This window comes from Melospiza georgiana, chromosome 3 (assembly GCF_028018845.1).
Source record: "Melospiza georgiana isolate bMelGeo1 chromosome 3, bMelGeo1.pri, whole genome shotgun sequence".
Taxonomy (NCBI): domain Eukaryota; kingdom Metazoa; phylum Chordata; class Aves; order Passeriformes; family Passerellidae; genus Melospiza; species Melospiza georgiana.
This window is the reverse complement of record NC_080432.1, coordinates 22,443,515-22,462,391: the sequence shown is the minus strand read 5'-3', so window position 1 is coordinate 22,462,391 and position 18,877 is coordinate 22,443,515. Positions and strand designations below refer to the sequence as shown.

The window sequence follows — 18,877 nt, the reverse complement described above, 5'->3', positions numbered from 1 at the left end:
TTTGTTATCTGGAGTTTTACAAAGATCCTTTGTACTGCCTGTGTAGTATTAAAGGAGCTAATATTATAGGGCTGCTGCTAAAACAGGCAGGACAATTGATAGAAATCATTGAAGAGGAATGAATTGTTGTAAGTATGGTGCCATATCCCACATTACCCCAAGAGCGACATTTTGCAGTTCTCCAAGGTAAAAGGACTGTGAACTGTTTCTAAATCATAATGTCAGAGCATTTAAGGTTACCTCTTCTGTATGAATTTAACCAAAAGTTGACTGTAAGCAGTTTTTTATTCCATAGATTTTCAACAACTGAAAAATGGAGAATGTTCCAGGCCTATTGCTTTGAAAATTAGCTAGATCTGAGATAGCAGCTACTGAGGGTGTTCTACTGACTTTTTTCCAAGTAGCAATCTAGATGATCTTCATTTCATGCTAGAAAAGTGGTGCTTATAGAATGTCTCTTGACAGAAACAATAGATTACATAAATGAACAATGGCAAATGGGAGACACTGTGCTCAGCTCTCATTTCAAATTCCCATTGGGCTGTAACTCCATGAATATCCAGTATTCAGGTAGAAGCCATCAATAAGAAAGTACTTAATAACTGTGTGCTAAGTCTCCTAATTAAGTTTAATCACCACATAAATTCTGATATCAGAATAAGGACAAACTGCCAAAGGTCATTGCTCATATCCTTGCATTTTATTGTAGTCAGTGAAAGGCTTTGGAAAAAATCTATTTTTCCCATAAGTTATTTGTGGACAATTTGCAACATGAAAACTTATCTGAAACAATTGGAAAAATCTTCTGGAGTTAAGTCCTGCTCTTGGTTATGTGGTTGATAAGAGAAAATAGAGTATTGGCCTTCAGTTGTGATCTCCAAATCTGCTGAAGTTGGACTGCTTTAGCAGACTGTTCAGGGGCAGTGCAGGGCACAGATAAAGTCATGCTCATTACATGACCAGATTCATAAACACTGTATGAAATTCAAAGCACTCAGCACCAACCTTCATCAACAGCACACAAACCTCACTGCAGCCTAAATTTTAAAGATGTTGATTTCATGTTCTTTGACAAAACATGAAGATGCTGGAGTTAACACCTATGTCCCAAAGTCCTGGGAGATGCAGGTGCTTTGTCACACTTGCTGCACCTGCCCAGGCTGTATCAGCTTGTTCTCCTAGGGACAAGCATAATTACACACAAGCCAACAGGAAGAAAGCAGATGTCATTGTTTGGACCAGATTTTGCCAGGCAGAAAAAACCAAGCGTGCCCATATAGACAGAAAATGGCATTTAAGAGATAAAAATCTGTTCTGTGTCAGCAGTGAGGGCAAAAAAGAAGAAAAAACCTAGCCCTTGGCTAAAGCAAGCTCAAGATTTTCAGTTCTGTCCAAAAGTGGCATTTCAATTTGTGTATTTAGACCTTGCAGACATTTTACTATAAAAGAATAATCTATTTCAAATGGAAAAGTTTAAACTTGCACATATAATGCTTTTGGCAAGACACAGAAACAGAAACTGTAAATAATAGAAACAGATGCTCACTGAGATAAAAGCAAAGGAGTGCTTTAGGACTGCAGAACTACAACGAGACCACCACCATGGAAAAGCATAATGGCTGTGAGCAGACTCCCAGAAGAGGTTTAATCTTATCTGTTAAAAATTGAAATAATCTGATTTCCTATTTATATCTTTCTTTAAAATCACTAGTAATTACGCTGTAAACTAAGATATGATGCATATCATTTTAACTTTTTATAAAACGCAGCTCATTTTCTAATAATCTACAACACAATTTCCAGTTAGCTAAGGTTTTTTCCCTTGTGATTGATTTTATATATATATATATATATATTTATATATAAATATATATATATATATATGTATGTTTGGGGTTTCTTTGATGTAGTACAGCCTAGAATACTAAGAACTGTTGCAAAACATTTGATTTTGTTTTGAGATGGCAATTTTGAAGAACATTTCAGTGCTCAGGTACTCTGAATTTCTCTATTTAAAACTCTTCTATATTTTCCTTCTTGTATGGTTTAGGAGGTTCTCAAGGAACAGAAAGCCTGGTTACCATAACACATTAATCACTCTCCTGATATCTCTGCTTCCTGACTTCTCATACTATTTGTTTAAAAATGGGACAAAGACGCACTGCTGACTAAAGACCTGTGTGGGGAGTAGGCAGGAGAGGGGCTGCCAGTGTTGGCACAAACCACATCCATGGAAAGTCCATTTCAGTGCGCCCTATTCTTCAAAAGTCCATGAAGGCACACTGGGCACTGAGCACAGAAGGAATTCTCTGGTGCTTTCCTAAATCATGGCCTGAGACATCTTTGAGCAGATCTCTGCTGGCATGTTTCCAGGTGACAGATGGTGTCAAGGAAGCCCTGGGCCTCCAGAAAGGAAAGCCAGTGGCTCCAAAGCCAGCCCTAACATGTGTGGATCCTGCACCAGCTAAAGCAAGACATCCCTGTGCTTTAGGCTCTCGCCCAGGACACACTTTGATATGAGGAGCTGCCCTGTTTTCAAACCTAACTAGGATGCATTTTGGATGGGCAGTGCAAAGCCGGCAGCTAACTTTTATGCAGGTCTAAATTTATTGGCTTGATTTGCAGAGCAAATCTGAGCTGAGACATCAGAATGCAGAAACAATCAGTATTGAATTATTTAAGCGTATATGAATTTGCAAGGAAATAGATTATCAGTATTCAGCTGTCAATATGTTTAATTTTTCATTTTGTTTTACAAAAATCCATTTGGTGATGCAATACCCACAGTGTAGACCTGACTTCTACTTTGAAACACTTATGAAATGTTAAATGGGAAAAAGATCAACTTTAGAAAGAAAATAGCAAATAGCTCTGCTAGCACGATTTACACATCTACTTTTTCTCAGGGAACCACTTGACCTTTTAAAAACATACTGAAACCCACCATATTGAAATTAAATAAGGCTATTATCATCTTTCCAGCTTCATGAACTCTTGTAGCTTCTTTAACATGAAGCACTAATGCATTATTAAATATAATGTATTATGCTATTTAAATTATTTTTATTTCTAAATGATGGTACTGAGCAAAGTGAAGTATTAAATAAGCCTCTAATTCAAAGCAGATAATACACTAACAGCTAAAATGGGCAGATGACTTACTAATAAAATATTAATTCATTCCAGCTTAATAAGCATATTTCAAGACAAAATTCAGGCCTCTGAGCAGGAAGGACTACATCAGTCCATCAATCTACTGTTCATCATCAGCCATGAAATTACTGGCATGGGCTCAGCAGATTCCATGGGAAAAGGCAGCTGCCTCCTGTCCTTGCTTTTATTCCTATGTTTGCCACTGCTTCTAAAGCAGAACAATCAAACTTAGAAAGTATGAGGCTGAAGTATATTCAATTAACACTGAAATATGTCTAACTGCCAGGGTGGGTTGTTTCCACCAATAAAGTTCAGGGCTAAAACGGGATTCTGACAAGGACTGGAGTAGCATCCCATTTTGTTTTCTGCACAGAACACCCATGGTGCTTGCATCCACAGAGCTATGACAGATAAGGGAAGAGCACCGGCAGCAGATTATTTTTGACACACTCCTGCAGCACGGCTCATCTCTCCAGCTCAGCTGGAAGAGCTGCATGCAGGCTAACTCCGTGGAATGCTCTTTAACTAAAGTCAGCTACTGCAAAAATTACATGCAACAAACTGTGAGCTATCAGATGGAATGGATAAGACAGCAGTTAACTAAAAATCATTCCTTACAGGAATTTATCAGGGTTTATGAATGTATAAATATACAAAGCTGATAAAGAGAAAGATAAGTGTTTTATTAGGGTTTAAGTAATATTTCCAGTATTCTCTTTCTGCTTTTTTGCAAGTACATTCTCAGTTTGATGCAATAGGACTGACATATTTAAGGTATCACATAGCTTTTGATTAGCACAGTAATGTTTCTGGGTATAGAAATGATGCCTGGAAACTTTTTTTTTTTTTCCTACTCTGACTTTAATTCCTGGAAAGTTATTTGCTATATCAGCATTATGAACACAGTGGTGCCATAGCAATATTCCTAGGACTCCTAAGACATAGCACTAATGTCAACTGCACATCAAAGGATATGACTAAAGCAGGTATTCAGCCATGAAACTATTCTTTGGTTAATTTATAACCAGCTCAATCAGGATTTCCAGGGAACCACCTTCTCCTGATGTGATGACACACCATGAGGTAAATCTCTCAGAAGTGAGTACCAAGGCTCACTGTTGAAATTCTGTGCTCATTTCTTCCATGAATTTCCTAGCTCTGGTTACAGCTTTCTAGGAACGGCTAAAGAGCACTGTAAGCATCTACTGTTTTTCTCCTCCTGAAAGCACTCAGGCTGTAATCAAGTCACTGCATAGTTTTCTTTTTGACAGTATAAATCACTTAAGATTGTGCCTCTCTGGGGTTCTCATTACACACACACCAATTTGTTTTCTTCTATAGAACCAAAGACCCCAGGTACAGACTTTGATACTTGTTCCAGAGCTTGTTTCAAAGTGCTGCAAAAGGTGCTAAAATCCTCCCCAATTCTTAATGCTTTAGCCTTTTGTGCCCACAAAGCCATTTCCATGAACTCCTTTTTCACAGCCTAGTGTGGTGTTTCATGTGGAGAAACCTGGAAGATGAGACCCCCCCACAAGAGTCTTCTTGGAATTCTATTTCTCCAGGACACTTTTTGTGTCCTGTTTGCATTGCCATAAGCTTTTTAGAGCCACTAGAGAACGCCAGTGGTTGGGGGAAGTTCCAGTCAGTGAGTGCCCCTCACTGAGAACCATCACTTTTATGCAATGCTGAGCTTATTACCTCAGGCTGACTAATGAAAAATTAACTACATTCACTGCTCACCACTTGGATGAGGAATATCCACTAACTTTGGGATTGAAAATGAGATGTGTGGCTGTGATTTGCAGGCTCCCCAAAGTCACTGCCACACTGCCCTCTGCAGTGCTGCTCCTCTCTGATTCTAATTTGGCTCTTGGAGGATGATTTTTACACACAGGATACCAATGAGCCCCAGAGAACTTAATAAAAGGGGAGGAGGAATGCTGAAACTGAGTCTGAAAGCTCTCTGTCCAAATCCTTCATGTGTACCATATCCTGTCACAGCTTTCTGGAAATGATAGTGCTGCCATAACTGAGTTTGTAGTTTAGTTCAGACAGAAACTCACTCGAATTTACACGAGAGAAGCTCCAGGACTGGGGCCTAAAGTGAGATGCTAAAGAATCCTTTGGTTAAAAATTGCTATGAGGCAATTACCAAACTATGAAAATGAGAGTGTGCTTTCAAGATTGAGCCCTTTACAGTTATATTTTTATATACCAGCTTTTTGTAACCCAGCTACAGTTATATTTTTAGCACCATTTGTTCTTTTGCAAAGGACATATTTATTATTCTCTCCCTATTGTATAAACTGTAATTTTAAAATTTTAAACCTCTCATCTATTAATGCCCATCAGATCTGTAAAACAGGAAAATCAAAATTGTCTTTATATATGCTTAACCTTGATGATATTGTGTTTCATTCATTTTTTTAATGTCCACTATACCCGATGCTGCACCAGAAAAGCCATTTAATGCGTTAGAAATAGTTCACTGAGGAAAATAAACCATTCACATCTCAATTAAACCAATTTCTAAAAGCATAATTTCACTGCCTTTAATTCAGTTAACTTCTGCATGAAAGGGGCTGAAATTAGGATGCCCTTTACAATGTTTCATGTTTCTCATACACTGAGGGATATTCAATTTCTGCTTCAAATTTATTTGAAAAGCTGTATACTACACAATCTCCCCCTTGTGAAGCTCATGAAAGTTCTAGGTTATATAAATCATACAAGATTTTCTTTTTTGACAGGTAGGATAGACTAAGAAAAAGAAAACAACAAAAAACCAACTATACTTTGGCTTAGCTATACACTGCTAGGGTCAAGGTAGCTCTTTGAAACTCCTGGAACACACTGAACTTAATTGTATATGCATGATATAATACAGCAGAATTTGTATTGTTGCAACTAAGGTGCAACATTAACAACAACATTAAGGTGCAACATTAATCTCAAATCCAAAGTATTAAAGAAAAGAAATATTTTGACAGTGTAGTTGTTGGAAGATGTTTTTTGTTTGTTTGTTTTTTAAATAACAGGGCTTAAGACTGAAGGAATCTAATGACACCACAAGATGAAGAGATGGGTGGGCAGCTTCTCTCCCTTGTTCACAGGGCACAAAGGGGAGAAAGAGAGTCTAAAGAATGTGCATGCTCACGTGTTCCAGACAGCAATGATTTGCATCCTTCTGGATACCTGCTTAATGCACTTCTCTCCCTGGAAAATATATCTGGGACAGAGCAAGTTGTTGTTTTCCCTGCTGCAGTATGAATTATAGTGACTATTCCTGAATTAGTTAGTTTAATGGAAGTTCTTATCCTGCAGACATAAAGTACTATACTGCTGTCACACCTCATGCCACCAGTAAAATATATCGGGGACTCATGCACGAATGTGCCCCAAATAAAAAAATACCTCATCTTCTGAGAGCACCTAAAACACAATAGCACTGCAGAGAAATTAATTTTGTTCTCCATATGATAGATTGTCTGGTTGGAAGGCTCAACACCACATTGATTTTCTCTGTCCTGAGAAAGGCTCCCACTGCAGACTGACTCCAGGCTTGCCCCAGAGGATAATGGAAATAGAGAGCACTGCAGGAGAGGCACTCAGCACTGTACTCTGCTCCTGCATGCTCAACCAGCCCCTGGAGCCTCAGTGGCAGCCTCAGAGCTGGCACATGAGAGTGCCCATCCAGGGAGGCATCTCAGGACAGGGGCACTGTCACAAACACACCAACTTCAGCATTACACAGAAATCATTCCAGTGGGGTGAGAGAATCATTGGTTTGGCCCAGAGAGTGACACGTTATGTAAAGTCCTGTGTAATGAGATATTACAAACGCACTGGGGGCTGGAAGGAGAGAGAAACAAAGGAATCTGTTCAAGTCTCTGCACTGACAACACAGTTCTGCCCCTGGGAAAGAAAAAGAAGAATGACGAATTCCTTTTAAATCACTGATGCCATCAGAGATACCAGCATTATATTGTTAAGGAAACTATGCAGCTAAAATTCCTTGGGGAAGAGTTCGAGTAAATTGTTCTCCTCTTGACTGACAAGATGCTAATCCTCCATTTCTAGCTTACACTACTGGATTGGGCAAGTATGATGCTGCAGGTTACACAGAAAACCTATGTCAAGACAAATACAAGTTTGTAAAAGAACCTCCAAGTATAGGCAATATTTCATCTTTTGTGACCTGACTTTTGGGAATTGTTAATAGATAAGGGTTTCCTGAAAGGGTGAAAGGGACCAGCTGAGACAGATTTGCAATGTCTCATTCTTAGGTCTGGTTTCATTCCCATTTTATTCCTCTAGCTTGAATCCCTGGAGCTTGTTGTCTTCAGAAATTCCATTTCAATACCACCCTGTGCCTAATTATGGAAAGCAGGCATTGGCCCATCCTCTGCCAAAAGAGACGAAAAGAGCACATTTCTGTTTCTTTCAGTATTTTAAAAACGCTTTTCTGAATCACTGCTCATTTGACATTTTCTTTCTCCTTCCATTGTGCCACCTTGCTGTATCTAACTGAAAGGTGTTATACCTTCTGTGATCAAGTAATGACAACCGTGCCACACATTTTATCAAGATCTGAATTTAATTACAGGATCTAACAAGCCTAAGAAGGGATGAGCCTTTGTATTTCACCAGGATATCCAAGATGAAAAATAAAGGGGGGAAAAAAAAATCTGTCTGCAGACTCAGAGAAGCATTATTATACTGCATTATCTGACAGAAAGACCTGATAAGCTGTCAAATTAAAAAGCTGATTTGGGAAATTTTACTGAAGCCACTTTTTGAAAAGAGACTTACTGTAGTGCTTTGTTTGGGTATCACCTAGGTTCTTTATTTAAAGACAGCAGCAGGATAGAACAATTTCATAATCTCTCAAAGGGCAGAAGTGCTTTTTTTAAAGCAAAAAAAAAAAAAATCCTTGACTTTGAGCAAGCTGCAGCAGAGGCTCACCCAAAGAGAATGGGAAAACAAATTTCCATTTTTTTTAACATCAGTCTTTCACATGGACAATAAAATGATACAGAATGTGAGACCTGTGTGTGTGCTGACAAACACATTTAATCATAACCAAAGAGCAGCCAGAGCTGTATGAAATGAGAAAAACATGCAAGAAATCAGTTGTGCAATTACAAAGGAAAGGTAGCACACTGGCCTAGTTACATCCATCACTTGACTGCTGGTTTGTGTCTCAGTAACTTAGATGAATTTTTCATGTATTTTGATTCCTGCTTCCAGAATAGTTTCTTCTGTCTTTATTCTGGAGAACTTAGTGAATTGAGTTTTAAATAACTCCTTGTCTTATTTTTATTTCTCCATACCATTATTTTACACTCTGGCATAATGCTTCATTTTATTAATACTATAACTGGACATCATAACATGAATATAGGTAGATTTAATCTTCCTGTAATAGTAAATCCTCATTGAGGATTTTGTCCAGACAAAATCAACAAAAATAACACAATTTTATCTTTGCTTTGGCTGAGTATTGGAGACATCATAGAAAAGTTAATTGTAGGAAACATTTTTTGATTGAGTGATCAGGAGTTGACTTAAATTAATATGAGGACAACTAAAAATAAGCCTGTAAATCAGATTCTTGATTTAAAAAGAACAAAATTTGATAACCAGAAGGAAGTCAGATTATGCAATCAGTCTATGGGATTCAGCCAGGAATGACACTTGGAAGTTCTATAAAGTATTTAAATGATGATGTATATATATATATATCGATATATATATATATTTTTTTTTTTTTTATTTTGCACCTACAAGGTTAAAATACACGAGAGGAGATCTGCTAGACTGAGCAACTACACTATCACAGGCTATGACACAGGCAGTTAAAACCCCAGACTTGGGGTAAAGGGAGCAGTGCCTTTCAGAATTAGGAAAATAAAAAAAAATACTCAAGAAATGTTGCCAGAATTTACCCAAAGAACCTCCCAAAGATAGTAAACTAAATTCAAAAGCCAGAGATTCTATAGTGCTATAAACAAAAAGATCATAGAGTCAAGGAGAATTACTTTATAGGGAGGCTGATGGGGATCCAAGGGAGCAGACTGAATTAACTAACAGGAATGTGTTTAATATAGATCTCCATAGCTCTGAAAATAGCAATGTACATATTCTGACTGAACTTGTGTGGCCAGAAAGTGAGAAAGATTATCTCTATCCCAGAACTTAAAAAGAAGCAGCCAGGAGTTTTTAAATCCAGGTATTCAATGAGATGTGTTATTTCTTGTAGCAGGGAACAGACAATGTAATAGATTTACATAAGTAGAATTTAAAAACTACCCAGTTGAAGTATTTAGTCTGACTTTAGCCATGCATGCTGCTTTAGAACAAATTTTAAAAGAAATAATTAAAGACATGAAAGCAATTGGAAAATGAGATAAAACACAAAACTACCAAATCATGTTAGGCCAGTTTAACAGCTGTATTGGACAAGCTAACTCATTTTCTAGATGAAGGAAATGAAGTATATCTAATTTTCTGTATTTCAGTAAAGCATTTGATATGATGTCATGTAGCAAATCATGGATTAACTCTGGAAAAAAATACAGGAGTGTGAAAAGTGTATGGTAAAAAGCTGAATAAAAAAACCCCAAAAACACGAAGAATAGCATCGAACAAGAGTTTGTTCTCTCCTCCTTCCTCTGTCTCATGTAGAGACTGATATTGTGCTGCTGTAGCTATTGACAGGTTCTGCATTCAAGGGCTGCTTGCCTTGCATCACACTTGATGCACACCCATCTTCCCGGGATGCATGTCCTTCCAGGAACCAGCCCTGGAGCTGTCTCCTCCCTGAAACTCCCCCTTCATTCAGCATCCTCTTTAGCTTCTCAGGGAATCACTCACACAGATGATAAGCAGCCCTTGTTGTCACATTCAGACCTGCCAATGTGTCAGCTGTACCATATTCTGGCCCTTATGTTCCCCACTAAATTAACTGTATTTGAAAAATAAAAGCCCTCAAGACATAGTAGGTGGGTCAGATGCACCAAAGCTCTCCACATATTTTGGGGAACTGATGCCATCTAGTTGAATGAGTGGAAGGCCTGCATGTGTTTTAGTCACAGAAATGTGATAAACTCAATACTGAGTTCCACATGGAGTTACAAGAGGAATATCACTGTGAATTCCCAAATTGCATTAGACTGTGTCATAGGAGATACCACAGAAGCCACTGCAGATACAACTGCAAGGAAAAGCAATGGTTTTCCCCCAGAAAAACTACCTTGGTAGAACTCCTAAGGAAGTACCCTGAGTTTGGCAACAAATCATCTTTTGTATTTTCTTCACTGATCTCAGTATAAAGTGCCATCCACACAATGAATCTGTAGATGACGTGAAAGCAGACATGGTGGGAATGCTGAAGAGGCTGCAGAGGAACAGAGCCCCTCTGAATTAACAAAAGTGACACCAAGGCTTACACTACAAAGTGCAGGTCACACACATAAGATACAGGACCAATCACACCCCTTCTTGCCCTAAGTTGAGACACTTTGATAGAGAATTCATGAGGGAAGACATTCAGCAGGTAGTCAGCGACACAATAACATTGGGCTTCCCAGTTCTGAGGTATGAAAAAGAAAATTAAGTTCTTAAAATGCCAAATTAATATCTGCATTACTGTCTTCATATATCCTTGAGGTCCTAGTGTTGTCATACAGTCCATTTTCAAACACATGTGCAGTTGAAAACCAAATTCAAAACAAAAAAGTCATTGAAGAAAGGTTATTATGATGAGTAGAGAAATGAGAAAACTATTCTGAAAAAGACATAAAATAAAGTGGGATGAACTGGAAAGTGCTTGGAATGAAAGCAAAAGGATTTCTTAAGAGTAGGACGTTTCTTCTAAGCTACTGTCTAAGAGAAGCAATTTATGCAAAGAAGCAGACTTGACCCAGTACATTTTAATTTCTAATTTCTTAAGGTCTTCTCTCACTAACCTTACTTTTAAATACAAATGCAGGGAAAAAAAAGGAAATTGGAATGGGAAAGAAAACCATCCAAGCCACTAATCCTTTACAGGGAAAGTGGCCCATTGATTCAAATACAGTTCCATTAGTATTTTCTTTAGCATTCTAAACATTCTCAGAACTTATTTTTTGACTGGTAATGAAATAATCCATGAGCTGTGTGCAGCATTAAAACTTTGTCTTGAGCCAGTGCAACCAATTAAAAATATTTTCTACGAGAATTCAGATTATCTCACCCACGTGCATTATCTTTCATAGATCAACTTTACTGCTATGATGCATATTGAACAGTGTCAGTTGTTGTTATAACTCTGAGGTAAGAATAGAAAATGCTTTGTTTGATTGAAATGTTTAAGCCGATGAAGATTTTGCAAAACTCTCATTCTAGAAAAAATGCAAATAAATTGCACAAAACCAATAATTTCTGAATTTCAAAAATGTAAAAATTTGGGATTATTAAATGCTTTTATTTCAAAATACCTTTTTAGATTTTTCTACCTTTAATTTTTCCATTTTGTTTTTTCATTGCTTGTTAAAGGAAGCACAATATTTTAAATTCTTCATTCACTAATTTTTTTTTTCTGTAGTAATCTTGAATTTGTCTCACAGCCTGTATGGTTTCTAACTTCTATATTTAAAAAATCAATGTTATTCAATATATAACAATGTTTAAATGATCATACTTCCATTGAAAATCAATTTATTTACTCCTTTGATTTTCATTAGGTGGGAATCTGTGACCCCGTTCTCCCTAAGAGAGAGTCTGATCCATCAAAGAACTCGACCTTTACCACCAGGTCTGGGTAAATTCTTCCTGAATATTTTCACATGGAACTTCATCAAAGACTTTTTGCAAATCAAAAACCCCAAGTACGTTAACTCATTCATATTTATACCCCATTATCTCCTACAAAACCAGAGGAGGTTTAACTATAACAGGTACCAGCAGACCTTCCCAGGTGGAAACCTCAGCACAGACAGAACCCCAGGGAGATGTGACTCCGTGGACACATGAAAGGCCATAAATAACACTGATGAGTTTTGTTTTCCAAAACAGGGAGGTGACGCTTTAGTTGGTCACAAAAAATCTACTGACTTAGCTGGTGTGTTTCCCATTCTTTTCTTACTAATTCCATAGACTAAATATTTTAGACCCACATCTTCCACTTCGAAAGCCTGATTTTACACATGTGGCATAAATTTATACATAAAGTGTTTACTCGCACGCTCATCTTCTACATATTCCCAGATGGGAAGCTCCTGAGAAATCCTCACAATTTTTCCAAACACTGTTATCTTCAAGGGAAGTAAAGTCTTATGAGGTGTCCTTATTTCACTGGCACCACAGTTTTTCCACAGCAGGAAAATGACATCCAAACCAGGAGATATGCAGCAGTTTGTGTTTCACAGAAACTTAATTGCTGTGAACAGAACTTAAGTCTTTTCCATTGGACTTCCCTCCTGGGCATAAGAGCAGTTTTTATTTTGTCTTTGGGAACAAGCAATGAGAGATTCCTCCAGGTTTGTAAGCTTTGCAGCTTATCAGGTGATGGTGTTTTCTCATATCCTCTATGTCTTAACCATCAGGATTGAGGGATGACAGATCTGACTGTAGGAGTCAAAACTGTGGCCAGAGCAAAGGAACACACACAAGAGAAAATCAAGATGGATTCTTTTACCAAAGGAGGAACCCAGTGAGAAAAAAGGTGCAGAATATATGTTGCTGGACAAGTAAATAGCAGTCAGTTCTGTTATTTTCCTGTGAAGCACTCTGAAAGTCCTGTGTCCAAATAGCAGTGGCCAGAGAGGTTTGAAAATTTGCTCTATCTTACAAAGCAAGGCAGTCACTGAATGATCATTTACTTGTTAGATTCCTACATCACCTTGACAATTATGAGTGTGGTGAAAACAGGCTGACTGTCCCTTTTATTAGAATATTCAAAGGCACATTTGTGAAGGTGCTTGAGGTGTCACCACACTTATACCTGGAAAACATCTTTGGTCCTGAAAAACACCTTTGGTCCTCTTCAGAAGAGGTTGTAGGGGCTTGAATTTGGAAGCTATTTCCAAGCCAATAGTAAGCAAGTTAGGCAAGTACATGGATTGCTTGGGAAATGCTAATCCATTCCTGGAGAAACAAATGTACTGACACAAATGTCTCCTGTTAATTTCATAGTCAATCTGAACACAGAAAAACTAAGACAAATGGATGCTATTTACCCTAAATAGGATACATGGTAATAGCTGACTCCTAGCATTTATCTTAGAGTCCCATGTTCCCCACGAAAAGATGACAGACACTTTTTCTATTTTCTAGAACACAGGGACCAAGAGAAACATTTAAATGACATGTCCATTTCCCCTAGCCCTTAGATGTTCTGCAGGAACAACCTTGATCCCACAGATCCTGAGACACTCCCTAAAGACAACATGTGTGATCTCAGCTCTTTAATTAAACCAAACGACCAAAAAAAAATCCAATTAAAAAAAAAAAAAAAAACAACAAAAAAACAAAACTAACCCACACCAAAAAAAAACCCAAACCAAAACCCAGTACAGAATTATTCTGTATTATATGAAAGCCCTTCAAGCTGGTGATTGCCATATTGCAGAGGCACTGGCATAATGTCAGTTTGTTCCTCTGCCAGCGTCCATGGTCTCTCACACAGGTTCTTTGGTGTCTGTGCTCTATCGTGATTTATACCTCCTAATCACAGAGATGCATCCGTTCCAGCAGTCTGGCAATGCTTTGGACAAGCTTTTTCTGCAAGCAGTGTGAGTGACATGCTCATGCTGTCAGATCTTGGTCTGTCAGACACATCCCTGGCACGTCCTGACCCATGGGGTACGTGAGGACAGCTGCAACAAAGTTCTGCTGTTCTAAGGCTTAGCAGAGATCCAGGGATGACTGGGAGGGCATCGTTTTAGATATTTGCCTACATCAGACAGTATCTTCCTGCAGGGTACCAGGAATACTGAGCATTCTCAGCAGACTGAGCAGCTTTGAAACCATAGACCCATTGCCCAATATCTAACAGGTCATTTTCTAGATAGAAAATTCTGCCTCAGTGTGATTTATGATAGAAGTCATGAAGAGAAAATCCTCACAGGTAAAATGATTAGCTGTGCTGTGTGTTTTAAAAGAATCATCATTGGGCAAACTGTCTTTAACCACAGAAAGCACAGAGTCAGTGTCAGAAAAGTGATTCTGAAATTCTTTCACAATAAGTGGTGATTATTGTGGCTTTAAAATGTCCTCTACCTTGCTACCTTGTCTTGACATACTTTCTCTAACTAGTAAAATATACACACTTCACTACCAAGGAACAAAATCAGATGATTAAGAAAACTGTTTCTCATGATAAATAGGTACAGTTATGAGCACTACTATGAGGGTTTTTTCCCCTCTTCCCTTTTTGATTTTATTTGAAACATAATTTCTTTCAGGTAAGGATGAATATGTTGTTTCAAATTAAATAAAATGCTTTGTTCTCAGATTATCTAAGTCCCATGTAAACACTGGGCAATCTTGACATGAAAAGTTAGAAAATTTTATTCAGAAAATACTGAAATTGATCTTTTCAGATTACTAAAACAATTTTTTTCTTTCTTTTTTTTTAATTTGACCAAAATCTTAGTTCATTTTGACACAAATTAACAAGTTCTTTGTTTTATGCAACCTTAGGGAACTGAAAGTGTAGAATTATTACCTAATTGAAAGTTACAAGAGCAACCTCTTCACAGAAGCAGCTGGAGTTGCTATTGTGGAGCAGTCCCATCAACACAACAGCAGCCAGACCATTGGGAAGGGAAATTAAAACTAGACAGTGAAGCAGACAAGATAAGCCACAAGGAGTAGAAAGGATCTGCATGGAAATGGGGATAGTCTATTTATTAGGAGCTCTGACTGAATAGTCAGCAGTTTTCTCATTGCTGCTTAATATGATCATAAATTAGGCTGCATCCAGAGAAGTTAATGTGAATTTACTGTCTGAAAAAGAGGTCAAGATGAAACACTAAAGTTCTTTGAGAAGGTGCAGAGGGATGGTGATAATTCAGCAAAGAGACATAGCACTGAATTTAGGTAAGACAAATGGAATAAATAAATCAAGTGAAAATATGGGCATCATAATCAACTATCAAAAAACTACAGTGTGCCACTCACAATCACAGGGCTATGCACCAGCCACAAACACAAGAAATGGGGAAAACAGAATCAACATTTAATAAAGGGCAGAAATCAAAGTATACATCCTCACAGCTCTGGCATTTTATTTTAATCAGAAAAGTGACAGGAAAGAAACTTCAGAGTAAAAAAATTACTTTGATGGTAGTCTGGAAGAACATACATATGTAAATCCAAACCTCTGTTTCTGAAAATCATCCAGCTATTTCAGGATACTGAAATCTTCACATTTGTCTAGGACAAAAACACATCTTTCCCAACTACATTTCAAAAAACAACCGTCCACCTTAACTAGGATAATCATCCTCTACCGCTGACCCCTGCCTCTTCTCCTTTTACAGCTCTCTCATTTCACACCCACTCAGATATAAATTGAAGGTGCATTGGCCCAGAGCAAACTCAAATCTAGTGGGATCAAGAACGATGTCACAGGAGAGACAGACTACATTCTGTTCATCTTCCAGAGTCACTCTTCTGCATTTTATGCAGCTCTTGGGTAAAACACACAAGGCCACCATGGAAGCTCTGTGAAGTATTGCCATGTGATATTTTTTTGCAAGGTACCAGCTGGTTTTGGACCTTGGCTATCCTTATCCATTGCAGCTACATGGGGCCAGATGAAGGATGCACAGGCAATGAAACTGGAAATTCCTGAGTCTCTGACCAGAAAATTCTCTCAGAAAATCTTCACCCAGCATTTTAAGGCACCAAACACAACCAAGAAATGTCTTGTAAGCAGGCATGCCAACCTGAAGAGTAATTCTGAGAAAAATCTTTTCTCAACAAGAAAGACCTGATCAGTTGGTATGCTTTAGACAACAAACTGATTATTTAAATTTACCTTTGAAAAAAAATATTCCAGCATATGTAAGTGTAGCAACTTTACTAATTAGGCTGCCTAATCTTGGTTTTTGCTATTAATTAAAAAAACCCAAACAACAAGACTGGCATATCTGATGAGGCAGCATAGTAAGAGAAGAGAAAGGTGTGGCTTGATGGCTGCCTCCTGGGAAGGGAGAAGAGATGGAAGGTGAAAAGGAGAGGACAGCAGGCAAAAGCAATGCTATGGCATACAGGAGTCATAAAATATTACTGTGGGAAAGTCAAGGAAAATTACAGGCCAACAGCAGTCTTAGAAGATCCAACAATAAAACGAGCCAAGGGATTCTGTACCACAGCTAATGAAGCAACTGAGAATGCCTTGAAATGCAGCCTGCACATAGAGTGCTGATGGAAACTCAATAAAATCTAATATTTTGTTTTCTTTTTTCAAAGAAAATGTCTTTCTTCCACTCCACCAATCCCATCCTAAGGAAGTCATTCTATTTTCTAAATTGATCTTTGTTCAGGATAAACAAGCTCTATGTGCCACTAGCTTCAGAATTCAAGGCTTCTTTTTGTGTTTGAGCCTGTCCCGGATCTCCCTGTTCCTTCACACAGGCCTCCTGCATGTTTGCCTGACTTCCTCTTTGTTGGGATGCATCACTCCTGAGCTTGGAGGTGGTGAATTCATGCTCACCATTTGGTAAAAACCAAAATAAACAAAAAACCACCTCAAGCCTATTTTTCCCTTTGTGCTGAATAGGTCTTGAACACAAATGATAACAAGTCCTCCCCAGCTTACACCTTATTTCATCAACCCTTTACCAAACCCTTTAAAATTAGAAAGCTAGGGGGCCACAGGGGAAAAAGGAATATCTGAAAGATCACTGAATGTATTTCATTCAGTAACCTTTCCCTCAAGTGTTTACCACCTCTCATAGATGTGTCTAACTTAGAAACCATTATTGGCTGTAATTCCAAGAGCTGCCATTCATTCATAGCACATTAGCAGACAGGTGGGTTTTTTGACAACTTCTGCTATACATAGTTTCTTTCCCAATGCATACTTTCATTATTTCATATATTCTGAATTATTTCCAAGAAATTATCTGAAAGGTTATATTTCACATGCGAATTTTTTTAAAATGTTTTTATTTTTTAAAATAGCTGGACTACAGCTGAAATGGCAGCAATAACAAAAATCTCCATCCTAAATACTAATACTTAGCCAAGGGAATGGCTTATGCATTCCTTACTTGTGAAACACACCTTCCTGCTGCACGCCACCACCAAAAATGAAGAATTTTCTACTTTTAAACCAATAAATCAGAACTGTCCTTTGTTCAAAAGCATTCTGGTTTGCACATTTGCCTTCATTTACACCTCTAGATTTGCTGCCTTTTTCTTATTATAAACACACAGAGCAACTGCTAGAAGATAACATGCAGATGCATAAGTTACCATTAATGGCTCACTTGTCCTACTCAATAAGAAAGGGATTGTGTATCTGAAAAACCTGTTGCCTTTAAAAATGAATAAAATTAGCATCATAGTAATCCTCAGTGCATAAAATTTGCAAAAAAATAAATATGGGCCTGCTCAAGATAGTTCTGCCATCGTACTAGTGGTCCTCTTCAAGTAACCAGCATCATCTGCTAAATAATATCCTGTAGTTTGCATTTGGAGTTAAGGCACCTCAGTCTGGGTGGTTGGTTGTGCAATTGATAACTGCAACGTTGTTTGGTTTGTGTCTGCTGGAAGACTTCTGCTAAATTCATAAGCTTCAGATTGCTGTAATCTTGTAATCAAAAGAACACAGACAACCTTTTCCTCAGTAAATGTTTCACCCCATCACTTGGGGATAGGCTTGTGAGTCACTTTAAACTGTGTAGCTTTTGTCAAAGCCTTTTTTTTTCCCCGCTAAAGCAAAATTGCAATAAAAACAAACGATAGCAAGAAACAAAACTACTACTTCATGCCTCCATAACTGCATTTTCCTCACTTCCAGTAATAACTCAAATTTGGGCTTTTAAACTCACTTAGGAAACTCCATCATCATAAGCTGCGCTGCTCAGGATTCTTTCAACTACTTCTGCAGCTACCGAAACACCTCAAAGGAGCTGACAGCGCACTGGGAGGGGAGCAAAACGAGGCCAAAAAAATCCAGGCAGACCCCCCCCCTACCCTGTTAGTGCCAGGTGTGTGTGTGAGGCCTTACCTGCTGGGTAGCGCTCGATGACGGGCCAGTTGTCCACCTGCAGGGTGGCATTGCCACCGCTCCGGGTGAAGCGCACCACGTGGTACTTCCCGTCGTTGATGATGGCGTTCATCTCCTCGATGGCGATGTCGTCCGTCCCGACATTAAACTTAACTCCGATTTTGCCCTGGTGCTGCAGAGTTGGGAGGGGAAATATAAAAAAAAAAAAAAAAAAAAAAAGAAAAAGAAAAAGAAAAAAAAAAAAAAGAAAAGAAAAGAGGAAGAAGAAGAAAGAACTAATTAGGAGTTGTTTTAGAAGGAATTGAGGCAGTGTGTCGTGCAGGGGAAGATTTCTAATGACGTCTTCCCTCCCCAGATGTAATTTCTGAAGGTTCGCGCATGGCAGTAACAAACCTTCCGACAGCTTAGGAAGTCTGGGACATGCTTTTGAAGGGTAATTGATATTCCAAATGAGTTGCTTCACCAAATTGAGCTCTCTCCTCTTCCAAAAGATTC

The 18,877-nt window shown here is 38.2% G+C and overlaps 1 protein-coding gene across 33 annotated transcripts in view; it reads right to left on the bottom strand.

Annotated features, from left to right (window-relative positions):
* Positions 1-18,877, bottom strand: part of NRXN1 (neurexin 1) — a 681,183-nt gene that overhangs the window by 103,898 nt on the left and 558,408 nt on the right. For all 33 annotated transcript variants that reach the window (XM_058019627.1, XM_058019629.1, XM_058019648.1 and 30 more), the window contains one exon: positions 18,383-18,554. In XM_058019627.1, coding sequence (XP_057875610.1) covers positions 18,383-18,554 — 172 coding nt within the window. The remainder of the gene's footprint in view (positions 1-18,382; positions 18,555-18,877) is intronic.